The sequence below is a fragment of the Parus major genome, chromosome Z (genome assembly GCF_001522545.3).
Source record: "Parus major isolate Abel chromosome Z, Parus_major1.1, whole genome shotgun sequence".
Classification (NCBI taxonomy): Eukaryota; Metazoa; Chordata; class Aves; order Passeriformes; family Paridae; genus Parus; species Parus major.
The window spans coordinates 27046804-27070032 of NC_031799.1; the positions used below are offsets into that span (position 1 = coordinate 27046804).

Genomic DNA, 23229 nt, shown 5'->3' on the forward strand with positions numbered 1-23229 from the left:
ATCTCCTCCTGCTCCCCAATGTGCTTTTTGAATTTGGGCGTCTTTGAAGATGATAGCCAAATTTTAATTATCGGCAGAGGGGTTTTTGAAATACCAGGGCCATCTATAGACAAAATACTGATTCAGCACAAAAATGTAGAATCATATCATCACATAAATAATTCCCGTTCAAGTCAAGATCACCTCTTCACTTTCTACTTCCTGTTTGAGGGTGGACGAGTTGTGTGCATATTTCAATAAAAGTGAAGTCTTCTCATGTCAGTTCTTATCAGCCTTTGCAAGGCAGTGCTGATAACAGTGCTGGCTTAGTTTTATGGGACTGAAGTTAATGTCTTTATCAAACTCAACTGGACATCAGGAACTATTATATTTCTCTTTTCCCAGTAAGAGAAAGGTCAAGTTACTGTTGAAAGTGTTGTATATCAGAGGAGTAAGATAATGAAATGAGGGGATAAAAATATAAATTCTGAAGCTGAACCCTAACTTCTAAAATGACAGTGCTTGAGTCCCTGAGTGGTTAATGGGAAGCCTAAAATTTTGCTATTTCCTTAGAAAAGCAGGACAGGTGGTGACTAAAAGGTAAGGCGAAAAGACCTGCCCTCACTAAATAAACTCTATTATATAGTCCTCTGAAATACAAAGGTGAACTTCTCTAATCTTACTTTAGAAATTAAACTTTTAGTATAATCTAAGTTTTGTGGCTTCACTTTTATGAATACAGGAAGACAGGACCACATGTTTATCCTTCAATGCCATAAGTGGTTTCAGGTCAAGTATTTTCTGCTCATTACAGAGGGAAAATACACACTAACGTGAAAATTGAACACAGTTCATGAGAACTAGGTAAGTGAAAATCCTTCCTACCCTAACAAAAATGTAGTTAAGAACTATTTGTGTAATAACATCTTTTCCTTCAGTTAAAAACATTTGCAAGCTACTACGCTGTTTTTGGATATCTGGAAGACAAAATACAGCAGCAAGCAGGAGCAGGCTTAACTTCAGTAAGCTGCATTTTACTTCCTAGTAGCCAAGGATTATTAGATTTCCAAAAGAGCTCAGAAAAGCCTGGTTCATGTGCACAATCTAAATTGGCTTACTGGTATTTCAGTTCAGAACTCATTTACTTGACAGATCTAACTACAAACCAGTGTGGTGGCCAACTTTGTGATGTAACATTTAATTTTGTGGAATATGAAAGCTGTTGCTAATTACAATTCCATTAAAGATCTAATAATGTGAAAAATAGAACTGTTGCTATTGATCTGCGCAGCTTCTCATGAAGCAGAACTGCAGGTCTTTTGAGTGTGTCCCTCTTCCCCTTTGGCCAAAAAAGTATCAGTGGTGCATCATTCAAGCATGGGATATCCAGGAAAACAACACAGATATTAACAGTGGCATTTCTGCTTTTGCAATCATTAACAGTAGGACTTCTGATTTTTCAGTATCTTTTCCCAGATTCCCTGTCTCTCTCTCTCTCTCTCCATATTTCTCTGGTCCCACAAATAAATGATTGTCCTGTCAAGTCAAATGCTATTGGGTTCATGTGATGCCCAAGGCAAGTCACTGACTCTTGGGCAATTTCACTGAGCTATCTCCTTGTTCCAAAATAGGAGCACATGAAAAAAGCATATTGTTGGGAGGACTGGCTCAGAATGAGTAGGAGATGGGGATGAGTAGTGATGGGAACTGTGAAGTAATTTTGGTGTTTCTTTTCTGTCACCCAAATCATTGACTTCTTCCAAAGAAGTCATTGCAGTTTTTCTGGGAAAAGGTGAGACTACCCATGAATTACTTTGTGTGACAGGGCTACACATGATAAGCTTACCGAGGAAAAATAAAGTAATGTAACAGTGGTTTTGTTGAACCAGTTTGCTCTGTAGTAGGAAGCAGGAGACATAATTTCATAAACCAGTCTGGGTCTGTGAGACAGGCAATCATGATACAGCATCCTAAAAAAGCTAGGATTCACAAGAGGAAAGCCACAATCCTTTTTTTGTGTTGAGGTAGAACACAATTCTCACAAGCAGTGAGAATTGAATAGAAGGCATCTGTATCTTTTTTTATGTCTCTCACTCATGATGTCATCATAAATTAAAAGATAGAGTGATGAAAAATGAAATGATGCATCCATTGATAAAGTTGTTTGATAGAACAAAATACTTTTATATTGGAAAGGGGATCTATCAGTCACCTAATCCAGTCTTCCACTCAAAGCAGTGTGACATCTTAAAAAAATTGCCCAAGCTTTGTCCAGTAAAGTTCGGTGCATTTGTAAGGATGGAAATTCACAGTCTCACTGGAGTGTTTTACTAGGCTCATAGTGACTTTTTTTTTTGTAATAACATCCCTTTAGATGAAAATTAAGATGAAATGGGTTCTGCAAATATTAGGTAATTGCTTGATGAATTCTTGTAAAATTAATCTGATGAAAGCTAAGAAAATGTAACTCGATAGTTTCATGGATGTAGAACAGTCCTAGCAAATGCAAGTTCAGATGCCAATGTTGTACACTGCTTTAAATGGTTATAAAACCGCTGAAAAATCACGGGTAAAATCAAAAGCAAAATTTGAGTACATAAATTTTGCAGAATGCTTTATATATATTTTTTGGATGCATGCACATTCTCAGTAATGCAGAGGAGTAAGCTTCCAACATAGTCAGTTTCCTTATGACATAAAGCCTGAATAAGATCGGCCTACAAGCTGTGCTATTGGTGCATGTTATACACTGTAACTATAAGAGTTGGGTAGTTTCTGCTATTGTGCAAATAGGATAGAGCTTTGAAAATCTTTGCTGTTACATGAATCAGATTGCAATGACCTGCATAAAGATCCGATGTGAGTATAACACTGATAAAAAGCATGTTGATATGTCCTGTATTTCTGACTGATGTATTGCAAGTTTTTTCCTAGATTCTTAAGATTTACTTACGTTTATTTTTAAATTTTTACTGGGATACAGACTCTGATTCTGAATGAAGGACTGGATAAGTTCCAGATCCTAAAACACAGGTCCATATAATTTCTAACCCTGATATTTTTAGAAGCTGAAACTGCCTTGCAGCTCTACCTTCTATCACAGGCAAAGGCAGAGAAGTGGTGCTGGTGAGCAATGTAGTTCTTAGTAAATATTTCATCCTGAACTTCAGGGAGAAAAAACCCTCTGTATATATTCGTATTTATATATTCCTGTTCACTTTCTTTTAATTGTTACTAACACCCTACTAACACACCAATAGTGTAGTTAGTACTAATAGTACTAATAGTTACTAACTATTGCAGACAATAGATTGTTTTGATTGTACAGCAAGTCTGGAGACTTTTACCTTCTACACCCCAGAAAAAGCACAGGCTATAAAGAGAAGTTCTTGTGCCTCTCTGAGAAATATTTCTTTAGAAACTGGAGATATGAAAGAAAATTCACAGTGTATCATGTCAGAGTTTTAGCCTGTATTCATTAATGTTGCTAAGAGCTGAAAGGCTCTGAAAGGTTCTATAATATACAACCACTTTTTAAATGTAACAAAATTTCATCCAAATTCTATCCTAGTATCTAGAGAAAAAAAAAATTGCATCCATATTAGAATGATTGTATTTGTTATGGAACAAAAAGCTTGTTTTTTGTGGAAAATAATCAACAGATGACAAATAATGCAGGGAAAGTGACAATTCAGAGATAGTGTGAGCAAAGGATGAAGTGAGAAATTATGTCTTTTCATCTGAAAGATGAAGTGAGATGGCGAGCAGACTGAAATGATGCAAATAGGCTGTCACAGGTAAACATCAGGAACAAAGCAATTGTCCCAACAATAAATTGCCTGTGTGGTGAGGTGGGCAACAAGAGACGGCAACAGGTGTGCAAAAGACAGAGGAAGAACAGCAGGTGAGATTGTATATGGATAAGGGTGATTAGAGAGAATGAGAACAAGAGATTATGTCCACAGAATATATTGAGGCTAGAGATCTGGCCTTCCAACAAATTTTATATGCATGGTTAGGGTTTATTATGAATTTCCTGAAGTAGAAACAAAGTACTTTTTTTGTGAGATATGGAATAGCTGTAGTTTGTATCAGGATCTAATCCCTGTTTTTTTGTTTATTCTGTTGTTTATTTTCTGACCTAGGATTTTTAAACTTTTTTTCTTTAATTTTTTGTTTGTTTCTTTTTTTTAAACTGGATCCTTCACTGAAAGCAAAAATCAGTTGAGCCATTTTATGAGGATGTCAAAAGGTTTTGTTTTTCTGCACATGGGAGTGTTAGAAGGAAATTGTTGTAAAAAGCTTGCTTCCATTGCAGAATGCACAGAAGGCAGGGGAGTTTCAGCAACAGAAAGAGACAAAACTGTGATTGAGACCATATAATCTTTTGCTGTGTACATAGGTGCATGAGAAAATAGTCTCTTTCCTAACTAAGGGAACAATAAAACTTCATTTCATGCAGGGAGAGTCAAACAGAGCCAAGCCAGATGCCTGTTAACATAGCTTGTTTGCTTTTGATTCAGATGAGTTTGTCATTTGAAGTAATTTCCAGAAGACACTGTTCTGTGCTTAGTACAGGTTCTAGTTTTGCAGTACAATAAAATAGAGTGTAGAAGGAGAGGGATTAGGAAAAGCATAGTCTGAGCTGATCTCAGCTCAGTAATGTTGCAGAGTCTGAGCAGCAGAGTAAAAACATTGAATGCAGGAGTGGATAGATCAATTGCAATATTGGTGTTTCAAATCCATAACAAAGACTACCAGCTCAAGATGTCTCAGGATGTAAGATCACTTGCAACACCTTGTTTGCTAAAATGTATGGGACAGTTCATGTGGAAGTGGACACAGGCCAACTGTGCAGCTCCCAGCCATGGAGTTAATTTCCTTATATATAGTTATGTTCCTTGAAAGAACACTTGTGTGATACCTGCTAAAACCAAGCAGGATCACATCATAAGTGGGATACCTTGGTCTGCAGGGAAATACAATTCAAAGAAGGGTCTGTCTACCATAGCCATTAAGCTTTCTATAAAAGGACCAAGTACCCCTTCCTTAGTCCTTTAATACTTTCATCTTCCAGAATGAAATCTGAGTGATTATTGTGAACTTCTGTGTTGATTTGACTCCTGCTTTAAACCTGGAGGAAAGCCAGTGTGCTTGGAAGCTTGTTTAGCTTTTCGAACTGTTCTGATTATTCTGGTGGAAGACATTGTTCTACAAAACTCTCCTTGCTTAATGCTGCTACGTTTCATTATGCAGACATTAAATGTGTTTACTGTTCTAAATCATCCATTTGCTGGAATACAAATATTTTAGTAGCTGAAACAATGTTTCCAGGAAAGGGCTTTCCATTATTTATTAGACTACAAGGCCCCAGAATCTGTGACTGTACCTCTGGTTGTTTTGTTTAATGGACAGCATAAGGACTTTGGTCAGCATCTTTTTTTAAATTTGTATTGGGAATTATCACAGGACTACAGAACCACAGAATGATTTGAGTTGGAAGGAACCTTTAAAGGCCATCTACTCCAACCCCCCTGCCATGTGCAAGAGCAATCACACCAAGGGCAGTAATTAAAGGTACTTCCAGAGAATCTCATACTAAGATGCTTCTTTTATTTAAGAAAAGCATTATGACCTTTCATGAATGAAATGAATAGGATTTAATTTACATTACTCATATGTGGGTTTCACTCTTTATTAGGAAGGAGTAGACTGCAAAATATTCTGTGATCTTCATGTTCATTTGCTTAAAATACTTCCTATAAACTTTAAATTATCAACATTGTGAGAGTTGTCACTAATGCCAAATCAATCCTAACTCTTATGACCAGATTGGTCATAAGATTGCTAACCCACTGTGGTTCACATGAGTGTTTTCTGAAAACAGGATCCAGTAAATAACAATAAACACATAGCAAAGAGGTCTATACAAAGCACAGCTACTTAAACAAACTACCCCAACTTTTGCTCAAGAGCTCCACAGTTTAAGCATCTAGCAGATTCATGTTCATATTTTGCCACTAGTTTAAGTTCCTGAAAGCATTCTTGTAACACCCAGCCTTGTCAAGATAAGCACCTTTTCATCTCTGAATGTAGAATGGAATGAAGTCTATACACCATGTTGAAAATGGAATAATATTGTTGCATGGAGCATAGAGCTTGTACAGTTTAAAATGGGAATAATGAGTCTAAAATTTCCAAAGGAACAAGAAATATCTTTCTCACTCCTTACAAGAAGGATTTTGGATATTCACTTTAGATTTTATGTTAAGTAAAGGCAAAAATTACCCCTTTTTTGAGACAAGTGTTATAAACTCTCTGTATACATGAACTGGGACCAGGACTAAAGTCACAGGCATAACCAAATGAATGAATTAAGAGAAGAAAAACAACACTTAGTAGCATTTTGATCTTTGGTGGAATTTTAGCAATTTATTATCATGGCCACCTGGATTTCAGTCCCCATTCACTATGAAAATTTACCAGAATATGTTACTTGTGGGCCAATGAAGTCAAGTATGGGATTCAACTTTGTATTTTCAGGAAAGCAAAAAAGCTGTACAAAAAGATAAGGTTATATTCCTCATTTTCCCTGATCATAGTCATACTTTTGTTTTTATTGATCCAGTTCGAACATTTTGTTTTGGCCCTACACCTCCATTGAAAGTATTACAACTCATAAAAAGCCATTATGATCTTTAGATGTTTGATGTGATGCTTTTTACCACCTCAATTATCCAAGGTTTTTTTAACTTAACTCTCATAATTGCAGAGCCCTTGCTTTTTCTTCTGCAGGTTGGTCTGGGAAATCAATTCACTGATAGCACCTGAATTGCTCTTGAAATGTCATGTTATTCCTTACTATTCTCAGACATCCATTTTCATTTCCTTGCTATGCTGCAATAAGCATTAAGTGCTTATTTTTATGGAAGCGTTCCTTCTTTTATCCCTGTGAATTTGTAACAGGCATATGATTAATACATTTTAGAAGTGGCCTTTTGCTTAACAGAAAAACAAAAGACAGTGCTGTGCATAAGCTTAGGATGACTTAGGATAGTTGTGTGGAAGGACTACTGAAGAGCAGGGCATGACAAGTGTTTTATGAAAAGCAGGGAGAACATGAGGGTTATTCTGTAACTTCATGAATGGTTAGTAGTGCAAGCTCAAAAGAAATCACATTCCAGATGCTGGTGCAGACTTCTCTATGGAAGTATGTCAGAGCCACATGATGAAGTTGCATAGGTAGATTGCACTGAGATTGCACAACTTGACGTCTGCTAGCGAGATTATGGAAATAAAGAAGGATGCCTTCTAACACAGACCCTTGCTGACAAATCCTTAATGTTTCTAATACACATCTATGCTAATAGGTCTTTGATCTTTCTAATACAGATCCTTCCTGATTCTCATAAGCATTCTATGACTGCTTTCTGTATCACAAGTTTAATATTTAACTTTAATTTATTTTATTAAATAAATACATATTTGATTTTTTTTTGTGCATTTATATTATGTGTATTGCTGTTCTAAAACTAATCCCTCTGGTCAGGCAAGCTTGACTTGATATTTAATAATCATCTGCTGGGGCTTTGATTGTACATCCTTTTATTTTTATTGTCAGTAATAAGTGTATTTTTAAAAATTCTATTCCCTGCATTATAAAGTAAACATGCTCTGCATTCTCAATGTACTCTGAACTATAAAAAGAGAGCAGAATACCTAAAATGTCTCACATAAGGTTGATCCAGGGACCCAAACATTGATGTGAAATATTGTTTCATTCTCCATCCAGTTCTTCCCCTTATGTCCATCTTCTTCTAGGTAAGCTGTGTGGCAAAGTGAGCATAGCAGGAGACTGAGGATGGTAAATATAGAAACCATCTTTACTTCTGCATCTGGAAAATAGAGATACTGATAATGCTTATTAGCTCCTTTCTCACACAGCCATAGTAATTATGATTCATCACACATTAAGTAGTGATAGATTCAGTCCTCTGATAAAGGTAACTAGCTTTCATTTACAGACTTCATACATCTACTACATTACAAAACAGTAGTTTGCATATCAACCATTATTTGTGATATCATATGATTAAGGTCTGAATTTCCAGAAAAAGTCCCATAATTTTGGCTGCTAATTTGCTAAAGTTTGAGCCTCATGTTCCAAGATACTGAAAGCTCAAGGGTAGAAGCAATGAGAGAAATGCTGCACCTGAGAAAACTGGAACCAGAATGTTTCAAGCTGAGCCCACAAAATAATAGGGAAGTAAAATTAAACCCCTCCTCCAGTAAGTCTAACTCTGAGGAAGTCTAAAATTGCTCCTTCACTTCTTTACTTCCTTGTAGTTTATTTCTGGATCTTATTCACTGTTCTGTTTTCAGATTATACTGCATGTTAGCAAGATTTAGTCAGAAAGATTTAGACAGAAGTAATTCTTCTTCTTCTCTCATTAGCTTTGTTATAAATTTTGCCCCTGATGTTTTTGTTGTTTGGGGTTTTTCTCCTTTTAGTTATGTTCATCTGTATAAAATAGTATGAAAAATATATGACAGTTTGCTTGCTACTGGAACACAAATACACTCTTTCTAAAACCGTACTTTCTTCTTTTGCATTATTGCAAAATGTATTGTTGGTTTACTTTCAGTAATACAAGGCAATTTGTACATGTCAGACATTGCCATATGTAAAGTGAACGAATAGCAGCAGTAACCCTTTATTCTAATCCTTTCTGAAGCAAACTTCAATTTATCCATTCTGAGATTTCCACTGCCAGGTATTTTCTGGTCTTTAGGTTTAAGGCAATAAGAAACTGCAAAATACCCCATGCAGAACAGAGTTGAAACAAAAGCAGGGTTAAAAATCTTGTAAACTGGACATTTGTTAGTGCAGACAGTTTAAAAATCTGCTTGTTTTTGTTCATTAATCTCTCCTGCATAGAGAGATTTTCAATCAAAGTTGCAATTCCCTTTCAGACTATTTAAAACTGCTTGCAAACTACAAATCCTGAAAATGTCACCAGTGAAGTCATGGAAATGTTTCACTTCTCTTTATTGCCACTGTTCCATTGCCATTGCTTCATATTCTTTGTGTGTGCATGAGTTGCTCTAGTAAGGATTTTCCTTGTTTCTGCTGGTAGCCTAGGTTTTGCTGTTTATGAGCTGTGATGCGTTTTCAAGGCTAGCATAGCTCTAATCTGCCTCAGGTGTTGCAAGTTCTAACACAATCCTACTTTTATTTCAGTTCTACCTGAGAAAATGTTCCAGATCCTCACAATACTGTTGCTGGAAACACAGTTCTCCATGGTTTCAGGTAAGGGAAAAAGTGCCTTTCAATTCTACTAGCAGAACCAGTGCAGCTTTTAGTATGTGGGCTTCAGCACCTCCAGCGATACTTGTATAAATGGTCTGTAATGTTTGGAGCCTTTACTTTCCATCTTATAGAAGGCACTGGCACTGTCTGAGCACAGGACACGTGTCCATCACTTTCCAGAGTCAGGCTTCTTTAACATATTGTGTATCAGCAGCTGAGGTGTCCAGCACCAGTGGCATGGCTGCGAGAGGGATGATGACCAAAGCAACCAATGCCCACTGGGAAATATAACAATCTCAGTGTGAGCCAGAGTGAAGTAAAATCACTTATGTTCCCCTGTCCATGTCTGTAGAAGAACAGCTTGGCTAAAACCCAGAAGGAGCTTGGCACCTTTCACATAATTTTTTCCCCTGTTACAGTTGTATTAGAATGAATAAACAAACATTGCTAAGGGGAACCTAGCAATGCTAAGGTTTCCCTGTAAGTATTTCAGAGACACATACAATAAAAAGAATACATGAGCAGTTGCATGGACTTCTCTTTGGAATATAGCTACCAACACTTCCAAGTACTCCTTGTAGAATCCTTAATTGTCTACCAATATATGGTACATCCGATATGCAGTAACAAGATAGTAGTAACAAGGTATATTGGATGATTTATTATAAATAACACTGCCATATCAAGTACACTTTAAAGAGGCAACATATTCATAACAATATTAATTTCAGATTGGGTGTATGGCTAAGATTATTTTGATGTATTTTCTGTAATATTGTTGCATGTATCTGAGAAAATGTATGACATCAATTGATACTAACAGTTCCAGGTTTGTGGAGAGTGTAATTGCTACATAGCAATTCTGAACTATACAGGTTTATTCAGTGCAACTCTGTTTCACAGGAGTAATACTGATCTGTCTTTTTGTAAAGGATAATGAAATTAGATGTACAATTTCCACAATTAATTGTTGGTTTTACTACAGGCTTAGGACATGTAAGAGAACATATCATAGTCTGATAAAAATGGTCCCTGTGTAACCACTGGCCTCGCCTTAAGTTACTCATAAAATGTGAAAAAAACCCACAAAACCCCAAACTAGGTCATTTTGCCCTCATCTTTCAGATTCTGTAATCAGTACAGAATACAGATTATTTGCTATAATTACTATATGGTAAAAATATTAGTGTGAATATGAACAAAAACTGCTTAAAACTTTTAGTCAAATCAGTAACCATATACTTCTGACTATCTGTATAAAGTATCTGACACAATTTTGCCCACATTTAAAGAAAATTAGAACATATGATGAAACTAACTGAACTGTTCTCTTTTCCTCACATAGCTTTACTTACAGTTGAAGTTCCTCAACAGCTCTACACTGCGGAGTATGGGAGCAATGTGACCATGGAATGCAGATTCCCTGTGAATGGCTCCATAGATCTAGGACTTCTGACTGTTCTTTGGGAGCAGAAAAGGCAGGGCTGGTTGAAATCAAAAGAAGTGTACACATTGCGTAATGGGAAGGTACTCCATCCATCTCAACATCCCGATTACATAGGAAGAGCATCACTTCTGCACCGTGAACTGAAGTTGGGACGAGCCATCCTTCAGATCACCAATGTGAAGATCACAGATGCAGGATCATACCTTTGTCTCATTGAGTACCAGGGAGTGGACTACAAGTACATTACTTTGGAAGTAAAAGGTGAGTGGTTAAATTAAATGTAAATGTACACTCATTGAGAAGTCTCTACTTAATTCCTACAAATTCATAGAAATTATTTAATCTGAAGCAATTTGTTGCTAGTTGTCTCACCAAAACTTTGTTCTCCGTGCCCAGCTGAAGCAAAGCAGTTGTCTTAGAGGTGGCTAGCCTTTTGTTCAACAGCTGAGCTCCTCCAGGAGCACCCAGTGTCAGGGAGGGACAGCATCCGTTCTCTTTCCATCCTTCTTCCTTTCCCCTTCTTTCTACAACCTCTTCTCCAGTGTCACCACCTCCCTCCTCTCCTTTGATCCCCTGCCTTGTTGGGTCACCCTCTGGCTATTCCGAAAAGTTTCTCAGAGATGCCTCGATGTACTTATGAACCCTGCTACAACTACCCAAGTGGCTAGGATTCCCCAAGTGACTGCAGCTCCCAGAGCAAGGACATGTGATTTTCTGTGTTCATTGAAGCCAAGTGGGTATTAGTAATAAAGGTTGCTTTATTACTATGTTACTGGACAGCATGACAGACCAGATCTTTGAAAACACTTCTGGTGTTTCCCACTAATTGTGTGTTTGTGTGATGCAAGGCAGCATTAGTTTCCCACACAGATATTTAAATAACAGTCTTTATCAAATGCAAAAATAGACATTCTTAAGACCCACATTAGTTCCTCTGAAAAGTCAATTTTGTTCTACTATGATGAAAATATTGCACTGTTTATAAGCTATACTAAAACACACATGAAAATCAGTCTTCCTGGAAGTGGCATATTTTAAAAGTGAAAATAAGGGTCCAATAAGATTCCACTTGTCTCCTCTGTCTTAATAAATTATAAATTTAGTGTCAACTGCTGTCCTGTAAAAAGTACCGGAGCATGTTCTTTTGCTGTAGGCATGGTAAGGATGGAAGAAACAAGTTTGCATTGTTCTACAAAATATCCTTCATAATTTTAAATAAGCGTCCGTCCCACAGATATACCCAGAGACAATACATAGCATTAAAGGAAAGCAGGGAAAGTGAAGTGGGAAAATGACTATCATTGCATACAACAATTTCACTCAACAACTTCTTATGCAGCATCTTACAAGAGAATAAACACTCAAGTAATGAGAATACCAGGTGAAGACACATTTGTTTTTATGTGCCAGTCAGAAGGCTTTCCTCTGGCAGAGGTTTTCTGGCAAAATGAGAACTTCAATCTCAGTGGACCTGCAAATACCACCTATACACTGACTGCAGATGGCCTCTACAATGTCACCAGCATCCTCACAATCAAACCAAACATGAGTGAGAACTACACCTGTGTCTTCTGGAATAAAGAACTGAATGGAGAAACTTCAGCTTACATTTCCACTTTAGGTTTGTATGACCTTGAACTTGTACACAACAGTGCTCATACGTGCATCATGGTCCACCACTGGAGTTCAGTCCTAGAAATCAGTCTAATATTGATTCTTGGGAAACTGAATAAGTCAGTATTATTTATGTATTTGAAGTCCCAGCTTCCAGTCCAACAAACCAGTCTGTATTTTTCTATATGTTTTAATTTTAGGGTAGCTTTCATTATTTTCCTGTCAGTACAGAGGGAATCTTTTCAGCTGCATGGGTATGCTCCCTGATAGTCTCCTAGTTTTTGTTCTGTTGTTCTAGCTAGTTGTCTACCTTGACTTCAGCAGGGCTTTTTCCCATAATACCCTCATGGGTAAGCTCAGGAAATGTGGGTTAGATGAACAGGACCAAGAACTGGTTAAATGACAAAGCATAGAAGATTGTGATCAGAGGAATTGAATTAAGATGGAAGCCTGCCATTGGCATTCCCCAAGGATCAATACTAGGTCCAGGCTTATTCCATTTATCAAGAACCCAGACAAAGGAATCAAAAGCACCCTCCACGGGTTTGCTGGTGACACTAAACTGGGGGTACTGTCTGATTCACTTGAAGGCTCTGCTGCTATTCCATAGACCTTGATCAGCTGAAGGGTTGGGCAGAGAGAAACTTAATAAGGTTGAACTGAGTGTAAGGTACTGCACCTGGGGAGAAAGTGCTTCACATGCCAGCACAGGCTGGGGTCTGACCTCTGCAAAGTGGTTCTGCAAAGGACCTGGGAGTCCTGGCAGACAAAAAGCTCTCCATGAGCCAGCCAAGAAAGCTAATAGTATCCTGGGGTGCATTAGGAAGAGCATTGCCAGCATGTCAAGGTAGATGACCCTACCTCTTTACTCAGCAGTAGTGAGGCCACATCTGGAGTGCTGTGCCCAGTTCTGGGATCCTCAGGACATTAGAGGGAAGGAGGTACTGGAGAGGGTTCAGCGATAGCCACGAGGAAGATGCATCTCTCTTATGCAGAGACACTGTTTAGTTTGGATAAGACTGAGAGGGGGTCTCATCAGTATATAAAAATATTTCAAAGGCCAATACAATGGTGCCAGATCAAATGCCTTACAAATTATTTGACTTGTTTTTGTAAGGCTTTTTACAGTAATGTTTCAGAACAAATTATTCATAAAATGAGTGTAAACCACTCTGCTGATAAATTTTAAAAATACTTTGTTCAATCAGAGCAAGACTTCAGAGAAACAGAGCTGATAACTTGATAAAAAATGTCTGTTTTCTAAGTGATAAATTTATTTTCCTTTCATGTTTTTGACAGCTTTAACGAGTACACAGTATAGTGGACAAAAAATCCTGATCTCTTTAATCATCCCCATATGTGTGACTGTAGCTGTCCTTCTCTCTGCACTAATAACATTTCAGAAGAGAAAATCATTCAAGAATGAGCAACCCAAAAAAGGTACATTTTACTTCAGATAGTGAAACTTCTCACTATTTCTTTATTTTTTTCCTGTGAACAACCTTTAGGAAATTTGAGTAACTCTAGACACACTTACAGGACTTGTAAGTGTGTCTAGAGTTACTTTTTATTTCTAGATGACAAGAGGGTAGAAAATGAAATCTTGGATAATTTGAGATGGGTTTTATTTGCCTCACTGTATTATACTCTGTGAGACATAGTGTATGGAAATATACATTTTTAAAACTGACCAGTCAGTATTCTGTACAGAGTAAAAACAAACTTTGCTTTGGGTAAGGAGCACCTGTAAAAGCACAGCTTGAATGGTGTTTTCTTCACAGCTATGAAGACATTGTGGCCTCCAATATACAGAATTTTTATTTTTCAACTCCATTATGGCAATATAACTAAAATGGTGCAATACAGGACTATCCTAGTATTTCTTTCCTTGTTTGCCTGTGCAGTAGTGCAAAAGTAATAAAGCAAACAGAATATTATTCTAGTATTTTCTTGCGCATGAACAGAATCCAGTAAACCAGACAAATATATTTATAGTAATGAAAAGAGAGTCTTAATATTATGACTTCAGAATTCGATTAAAGTTTTGAAAAAGAAAATAAGTGTAGAGAAGTTTATTTATTTGATATGATTTAATAATAAACTTAACTGCTTGCAGCTCAGCTTAATCTAAAGGTTTGTTGAATTGTATTGTTTCTTTCAAATCTAGAAATGTTTAAGCTAAACTTGCATGTATTTACTTTAACAGACAGGAAAAGAAAACTGAACCCTAATGCAAAGGATGAGAACAGTAAGTCATAGCCGATTCTTTAAATTTACATTTACAGATTTTTCTTTCTTACATTTAAAATCTGAAAAAAAATATGAAGATTGCAACCTAAATAATATTACAGTGATACAGAGAGTAGTTTTCAGTTTAAATTCTTATGAGTTATTTTAAGAATGCAGTTTCTAAAGTTGGCTTTCTCTTGGGCAATAAAAATTTATAAATATTGGTTGCCTTTCACTGAGATACAGCTTTCATACATAGCTCAGCACATACCTCCATATATTAAATGGGGTTTTGGTAGTTTTGGCTGAGAAGAATACTCAGAAATCTGGTTGTTTTGGAAAGCATCGAGTTTTTTACTGTGGATATAGTCTGTTATACTTTGGATCAGGCTACGGGTTTTAATAACAAATAAAATGATACCTCATTTATCTAGAATATTATGTCATCTCCTAGGCTACTTTTTGTCTTATGAGAATCTGTCTTGCCTAGACATCCAGGATTTTTTACATTTCAGAGGGAAGAAAATACTTAAAAAACTGTCAGGATGCATCTAACTGTTCTGTACTAAAATTGAACTGAAAAAAGAAAAAAAAAAACCACCATAGAAAACTATAAATTGATATGACAAGAGAAGTCTTAATACACCTACTTAAATAAATAAGTTTTGTTACCTATAGATAAAAGCTTGACAGGTTAATGCATTGTGAGGAGAGAGGCTGGGGCCAGTGTTAGGTTCAGATCTACTTGGTTCGACCATAATTCCTTGGTGTCCCTGCAGATCCTCACATAGCATATTGAGGTCAGCCCTGAGGCCACCAAGGAGCACAAACGGAGTAATACCATGATGTAGCTAACCAAGTGAACACAGAGACAATTCAGGGCTTTTCCAAGGACAGGAGTTTTTTGAGAATCCACCCACCTTTCTCACTTGTAAAAAAATACATTAAGAAGTTGCCACCTTAAAAATAAATTTTGTAGGTGAAAGCTAGATTGAATGAAGTGGGCATGAATCCACTGATTCACAAATTGCCTCAGGTTGTCATGTTTGAATCTTAACTGTAACTGTTTGATCCACTGCCATCAGTAGATACTACAGTTAAAATAACTCTTTCAGAAAGACACTTTTACCTTCCAGAAGCCTTGCTGCAGTCAAAGTCTCATTCTTATTTTTCAAGTGACAATGTGAAACTTTAGTGGCATCATGCCATGCATTAATGAACACAAGCTCAAGGCAAGCAGCATTTTGGAGGACAGCGTTGGTGCATGTCCGGACACAATTCCAGTGCATATTGTCTGAGCATAGCTTGGCTTGCCCTGGCTTTTTGTATTACTTTTGTATAATTTTTCCACCTTGTTGCCTCTTCTGTGCACTTAGTGAAATGAAGAAATTAAAGGAGACGAGGCTGCTGTTTGTGGTTTTACTTCTTCATTTTAATGACAAAAAACTTCATCTTACTTGCAGCATGCAGTAAGTCAGATGACAAACATCTATATTTCTCAGCATTGGATATTTTTAAGAAACCCTGGAAAGAACCTTTTTTCCATCATGAGTAGGTAGCTGAAGCATAGAAGCCACAGATACTTTATCAGTGTCTTGGAAATGACCCATACAGTCCTGATTACAGGAACAAGGATTGTTAATGTTACCAGTTTTAACTTACAGCTCAAGCTGTAACAGAATATGCACGACATTTAAACTAATCACTGAAATCCCAGTTCTGCACACTTTTAATCATATGCACGTATTTACTAACAATCATTACCACGGGTGCTCTTTAAAAAGATTTCAGTTTTGTTATTTCATTTATATGGCTGAATATAAATTCAGTGATAGCTGAATTTATAATATTAATTTCATTTATATGGCTGAATATAAGTGGTATTTATATCACTTATATATAAGTGATATAGTGAGTGATAGTTTCGTTATAATAGAAAATTCAGAATTTGGACTACAGATAAAAGAGATAATCTTTTCCTCAGAAAAGATTGCAGCAGATGTTCTTGTAAATTATGACAGCTTTAAGGAACCACTGTAACACCAGCATGATCCAGAAGACTGAGCTTTCACTTTTTACCACTCAGTTTTTAAAATCAGCCCTTTTATTTTCTTAAATCACTGCAGATTTTTAAACTAATACTATTGCATTTTCTTTCTTTAAGGTGATGATTTTAGCTCTCAGACTGAGGCTTTATACTTGTCAACTGTCACAGCTTCAAGAGACAGTGGAACTGTGGGTCTGTGAAAACTCTTCATCTTATGTGCCATAATGTGCACTTTTTCTATCTGTTTTGGGGACGTCAAAAGAAAATTACAGCACTTTAGTCTTGGGATAAACAGTGAACTCATGGGGATGTATTTGCACTGCAGCGATGGAAAGCTATGCCTCCTCAAATACCATACCTTCTTGAAGTTACTGAGAACTATGCTGTCATGAAGTGTGGTTTACCACCACTGTGGAGAGGTCGAGTGCCTTTGTAACACTTGACTTTTGGACTTACTGTTGCTCAAGGGACTTTTGTTTAAGAATGCTTTTATTAACTGTTTCAGTCTCAGGAATGGTGCTTGGATTCAAACATCTTGTGGAATTTGTATAAAAGCTGTAAATGCTATCTTATGTCAATTATCTTTCAGGTGGAAACACCATTACATGCCCATATCCCATTTCCAAAATTTCTAACACATTAAATTGGATATTACCACAAGTACCCATGATCATGGCAACATCTAAAAGATATTTCATATCACAAGAGCAATAAGAGGTTGAAATTGAATCAAATGGCAGAAAAAAACCAACAATCCAGCAATAAATCAACATTATATTGCAGTGGAGAATTTTCATGTCTGTATAAAACCTCACAAGTAAGTAGGAAAAAAACATGAACTGTGATGCTATGCCACATGACAGTATGAAGTTTCAAATGTGAACTGATTATTCAACAGAATTTTCTTTAGGACAAATTTCAAAGCGCAAGTGAAGCTCAGACAGGTTTCTGCATTGGTTATTTTTAAACAATAATTTTGCCTTTGTTCAGAGCCTTTGTTCAGAGCCTTTTCCATGCCAGGCTGCTTTACTTCCTAGTACTGGAATGCCAGATTTGGAAAAAACATCCAAAATGAAACAACTTTGCCTCTTAGACAGTCATGAGACAGTGAAGCAAGGGCACTGGGTAAGATTTGACATACTGTTTTGGAAGACTGGTGGCTTTGGTAAGTTGTGTTTTCTACTAAGATAGATGTAACAAGACTGAAGAAAGGTGTTCACATGGAAGCTACTTCTGTCATGATCTTGCTCCTAAAAGAGTTCCACTGCTTTAAGCTTTTTTCACAGCACTTGCTCTTAATTTGGATGGGAGCTGCTTCTCCAGTGTCACTTTGCAGTGATTTATTCCAGCAAAAGGTGGACCTACAGTGCTGCTAGGAGACCAGAACATCAGCAGTCATCCTCTCTTGTTTCACCAGGACAAGTGATTTTAAAAAGACTAACATTGATTTTACTCATGGAAGAGAAAAATAATCTGTACTTTAGTATCTATGTATTGCACCTTTAATTACCCTTTGTAGCCACTGGATTCAGCTGAGACAAATCCACACTAGGCTTGGTATGTCCTATGTCCTTGCTGACACGGCAAATCAGGCAGATGTCAGAGAATTAGAGGCAGCTTCTTGAAGCATTGGTTAGCTTAATATGGAATAGCAGCTTGAGAACTGCCCTGGCTTGCACCATTTAGCAATATTTAAGGGTCAGTGCATAATGTCGAGCAATTTCTCTGTTTCAGATTTGTACTCTGCTGGGAACTATGAGCCCTTCTGTCAGCCATGGTGAAATCTAACCCACTGTGCTCCTGCAAAGAGTTAATTTTGCATTTTTCTGTCTATTTTTTCCTTATGAAAATGAAATGGGAGTAATTAAAACTGAATTTATGTGTATGAACATAAATAGTACACCGCAGTCTTTGCAATTAGATTATGGTGATACTATTTTTCCTTACTGAAATGGAAGACATTCTGTCATTTTCTTTTACTGGTGAGTAAATGCTGCCTTGGTGTGGGCAGCAAAGAACAAGTGTGGGTAGCATTTCCTGACCATTTTACAAGCATGGCAAACACTACCTTGCTTTCCCTCCTACTGGATTGTACACTGAAAGGTTTCACCTGGCATCCCTAGGCAGAGGCAGTTTTCCAGTTTTCCACAACACTCCTATCCTCTATCCACTCCATTTCATTATGAATGGAACAATAGCACTGTTTACTGCAATAACTGTAAGAATACCTAGAAATGTATTTTGGCTCATGAGTTTCTATTTTCACGAGCTCTTGCTGGATGCTTATGAAGCTGACTTACACATCTGAGTATGTGAAAGTTAGCTTGTCAGCAGCTTGGCCAGTCTATATATGTGTATGAATTAATGCAAAGCTTGTCTTTTACTGTAAACCATTGAGCATATGATATGTGTGTGATATGATGAATCTCTGTTCTTTCTGCTTCACCTACTGTTTTACACGCTGTTATCTGCAAACAGCTGAAGTGAATTTTCAGGCACAGATAAACTGCCTGCAAAATGTTTGAAGAGTTTGTGTTCTGTATGTTTTGAACTTTACACTGAGTTTGGAGCTGGTGTTCTTAGACCTAATAAAACTATTAGGTGTTTTTAGAGTTTGACTTTAAAACTTGTACTCTCATCTGGCATCTTTGAGTGGCAGAAAGGATGCCTTAAATGAGAAGATTCTGTTACCCTTTCTGATATGTACCGCCTCTATTCATCTCCATACATTTTTTTCAACTATGTTAAAACCATACTGTTTCCCATCAAAACAGATATCTACCTAATCCTCAAAATAGTTACAGAGAAAGGTTTTACAAACAACCTCTATAAAGTAAAGGGTCACTGTTACAGAAATAAGTCTAACTTCAAGCTTGTATTTTCTTTCTGTGGGGATGGGGATCAACTAAGCAACCCCCTTCTAATCCAAAATGACCTTTGACTGTAAATTTGTTGCTCAAATTAGCTTCCATATCCTCTGTAATTATCTGACTTTTCTTTTACTCTGTTGAACATGTGGTCCAAAAGTACAGCCCCAGATCAATTACTATGATCTGGTTCAAGAAGATATCCTGGTTTTCCTCACCATGTTGTCAAGCATGCTCTGTAATACTTTTTTATAGCGAGAGCTTGGTAATATTTCACTCAAACTCCATATGCAGCCATATGGTAAAAAGTAGCTGAAACAGATAAGTGCATTGTGCAAATATTGTTAAAAGCTGACTTTAAAGAACTACTATTGGTTTTATTTTCATTATGTTTTTTCAGCAGCTAATGTTTGTTTACTCACAAGCACATTTCCTTAAAGGGCTTTTCCAAGTGAGAAGCGAAACTTCTTTCATGCGAAGTCTGTGTTAAAAACCACCTTACATAAGGAATGATGCAGCAGAAATTTGCAGAGTGGGTTTAAGCTCAGTCCTTACACATGTTTTTCAAGCAGCAGGGTGAGAGATTACCTGAATCTCAGCTGGTGAAGGTGGGGCTTTCACCAGTGAGGTGGGGAATTTAATCTAGTCAGAAATTGGGGGTTCTAATCACAACATTGCTAGCAAAAGGATTTCTGTGCTTCTGGACAACACTATTTGTGTATGAAATCAACATTTTTTCAGGTGATATGATGAGCATATTTTTTACAGAAGTAAAATAGATAACTGTCAGTCTTAACTATGCAAATCTGGCAAAACAGAGGCTAGCTATCAGCGAATAGATGTAGAAACTTGAGAAAGTTGCTGAGAAAGGAGAAGCTATTGGTGAGAATAGGGAACAGGAGAAGGTCAACAGTTGTTTTTTGTTTTTTTACAAGAGGGACACAGAATGCTTGTGATAATAATAAAGTCAGATGAAGCATTGTGAGCTCAAAGAACTTCCCAGTTAATATAAGTTGTAACTGCTGAGCGGTATTTCTGTAAATCCCCAGAATACTTCAGTCCTAGATCTGCCTCAGACTGGTAAGAAAACTGAGAGAGCAAGACAGCTGAAAATTTATTGAGCAGAAGCAATATATCTAGCATCCATGCATAGTCTTTGGTTTTCTTTATGTTTGCTATGCATGTACTTTACACTCCTAAAGAGTTGCGAAGTAAATTGCAAGCCACAGAGGGAAGACCTTGCTGAGGTACTGGGGAATATGGCAGAGGTTGGAAGGTTAGAGCCTGCTTCTGGACTAATTAAATGCTCAAAAGCAGGTGCAGAATCTAATTCACCAAACCTATGAGATGAAGAATCTGGTGAATTCCCTTCTGTGAAGCCTATTTAAATGAAATTTCACAGAGATAATGAGAATTAGTATATGTTGTGACTCAGAATGATTTCTACTGTCCCATACATTCTTCTCTCAACATAGGTTTAACTTCAGAAGAGACTCTCACTTGGTTGTTTTAATTGCCACTATGTTAGAATGTATGAAGGACTGTTTGGTCCTTTATAAAAAGTCTTAAACTTCATTTCTACAAAGTTGTTCAGTTTTCCAAAACTAAAAATGCTTATGACAACTGCTGCAAGAGGACAGAAGGTTAGAGCCCCTTTCCTCCTAGAACCTCCACTGGGAGGAACTTTCTTGGGTTGGGTACTCCAGGATTTCCACAATGCTGAGTTGTACAATTGTAGCCCAGACTGCAGAGACAAGGGTGGAAAAAGTCCAAGGCTGGGAAGCATTTTCTTGTTTCAGCAAGGGCAGACTTGAAGAAGACATACTGTGGAAGCCAGTTCAGGGCACAAGCCAACCCTGCTCACTTAGTCACCGCTGACCTATCCAGTCTCTAATACTGCAGACACCATTATTCTGGACTGTGCACTGGGATAATGTAACACTCTTAGTGCTTCCAGGTGATTGGCTGTTGTCTAAAACATTGAGATTTAGTTTCAAATTTGGCCTGACAGGAGAATTGCTCATGGGCAGAAGCTAAAAGTTTCTTGACTCAAACACAGAAAAGTAGGAATAGAACATACAATAGGAACACACAATGGTAGGAAGTGATTACTAAAATCTACTAGACAGAGAGGATCCCAGTGCCATGCAGAAAAGGTCAAGGATTTTTTCCAGTCAAATGACATAATCTATGCATCTGCTGTGTGCTAGCTCTTGATAGAAGATGCATCTCTTGTTGATCTGCATGTTTTGAGCTTCATTCTTTAACTGATATGCCCCAGATACTGTAGCAGAATGCTCTGCCTAGTGGTGGTAAGCCAACTTGAACAATACTCTATTTGAAAAAGCCATCAGTGATGGATGGAGGAGAGGGCACACACTGCTTTTGGTATTGCAGAATGCTGAAACTAGTTTGACGAATCAATTCTAAACTTAAAACATTCTGAGGAAAAACAATGTTTCACAGCAAACTGTCTATGGTGATACAAGGTTCCTGATAAAAGAATCAGTGACATTACTGGTACTTATCCAAAGCTGCTGACTTGACACAGCTGGCCTAGAGACATTTGACTGATACTCACTTTACCCTATAAAAGCCCAGTCCCACTTTGTAATGGTAAGATCCCCTAACATATTCCTTCTCAGAATGCATGTGGATATTCCTTCCCTGAATAGTCACAGCCCTCAGGGTTAGTCCTCATGGCTAAGAAAGAGATGTGTCCATGGTCATCAGTATAGGTGGGGAACATCAATATCTATTCAGTTATTATTTTTATAACTTTAATATAACTGATTCAATATTGTCTCAATAAATAGTGCACTATACTAGTACTTACAGCTATCAATACTGTATAGAAAGTAATTCTGATTAAAATCTTTTAGTCTAATCATTATGATCAATTTAAAGAAAACATTTATATAAATACATTTGGTTTGCCATCCTTAATCATTCAGGACAAAGTCATATAAAGGCTCAAGTACACCTACATAATCCTTCAGTGGCAAAGGTTTTAGTATAAAGTATAATACAAATGTAAAGAAATAAGTATAATATAGTATAATATAAATGTAAATAAATAAGTATAATATAAAGTAATAAACTGTTGGCCAAATCTGGGGCTAGGTTTGAATCCAGCACACGAAGAGTCCTCTCTGAGAAGGAGTTTAGAAAGCACGTATATCCTTTCTACAGTGAAAGGAAGGGTCTCCTTGATGAGCCTTGTGCAAAGATTCCATTCTGTCCACGACAGAATGTACACTGTCAGTAAAAGCAGCCCAACAGAACTTAGCTGCAGTTCTGGGCTACACTTAAAACATGCTCCTTGATATGTAATTTCAAGGCATAATCATAACCGATAATTAAGCTTCCTGTTTCCAAGCCTGCATAGTTTTTCTTTTTGTCATTGCCCTTTGTATATTATATGCTTGAGTACTCCTTGGATTTTGCCTGTCTGTGCAAGTGAAGATAGGATTGTTGTTAAGTGAATTATATCACATATGTTATTGGAGAAATAGTCCATCAGGATGGAAAGGAATTGTTTAGAAGACAATAGTGGCAGTGAGATGAAGGTATAAAGTGGCTGTATGCTAAATGCTTTGTAGTGGTTAGACTTCTTGATAGTTTTAGAGAGGGGAGGATCAGAAGAAGCTTTTCAGTGAAAGAGGTAGAGCAAAACATATACAGCTAGAGTGAGCTCCAGTAAGTTTATGAATGCGATTTTATGACCCGAGTCTTG

At 37.1% G+C, this 23229-nt stretch overlaps 1 protein-coding gene across 1 annotated transcript; it reads left to right on the top strand.

Moving 5' to 3' along the window:
• The first annotated feature begins 2746 nt into the window (after positions 1-2746).
• Positions 2747-19236, top strand: LOC107215759 (programmed cell death 1 ligand 2). The gene is made up of 7 exons (XM_015652128.2): positions 2747-2838; positions 9221-9289; positions 10635-10997; positions 12076-12357; positions 13650-13790; positions 14557-14598; positions 16744-19236. The coding sequence occupies exons 1-7, from the start codon at positions 2802-2804 to the stop codon at positions 16824-16826; spliced, it is 1017 nt and encodes a 338-aa protein (XP_015507614.1). The 5' UTR covers positions 2747-2801; the 3' UTR covers positions 16827-19236.
• The last annotated feature ends 3993 nt before the right edge of the window (positions 19237-23229 follow it).

What these genes read in the sequence shown, in the direction of transcription:
- LOC107215759 (XM_015652128.2), top strand. Translation starts at nt 2,802, where the DNA reads ATGAATCAGATTGCAATGACCTGCATAAAGATCCGAT. An exon ending in GACCTGCATAAAGATCCGAT is followed by an intron (nt 2,839 to 9,220) that starts GTGAGTATAACA and finishes CTTTTATTTCAG; the next exon opens with TTCTACCTGAGAAAATGTTC. An exon ending in ACAGTTCTCCATGGTTTCAG is followed by an intron (nt 9,290 to 10,634) that starts GTAAGGGAAAAA and finishes TTCCTCACATAG; the next exon opens with CTTTACTTACAGTTGAAGTT.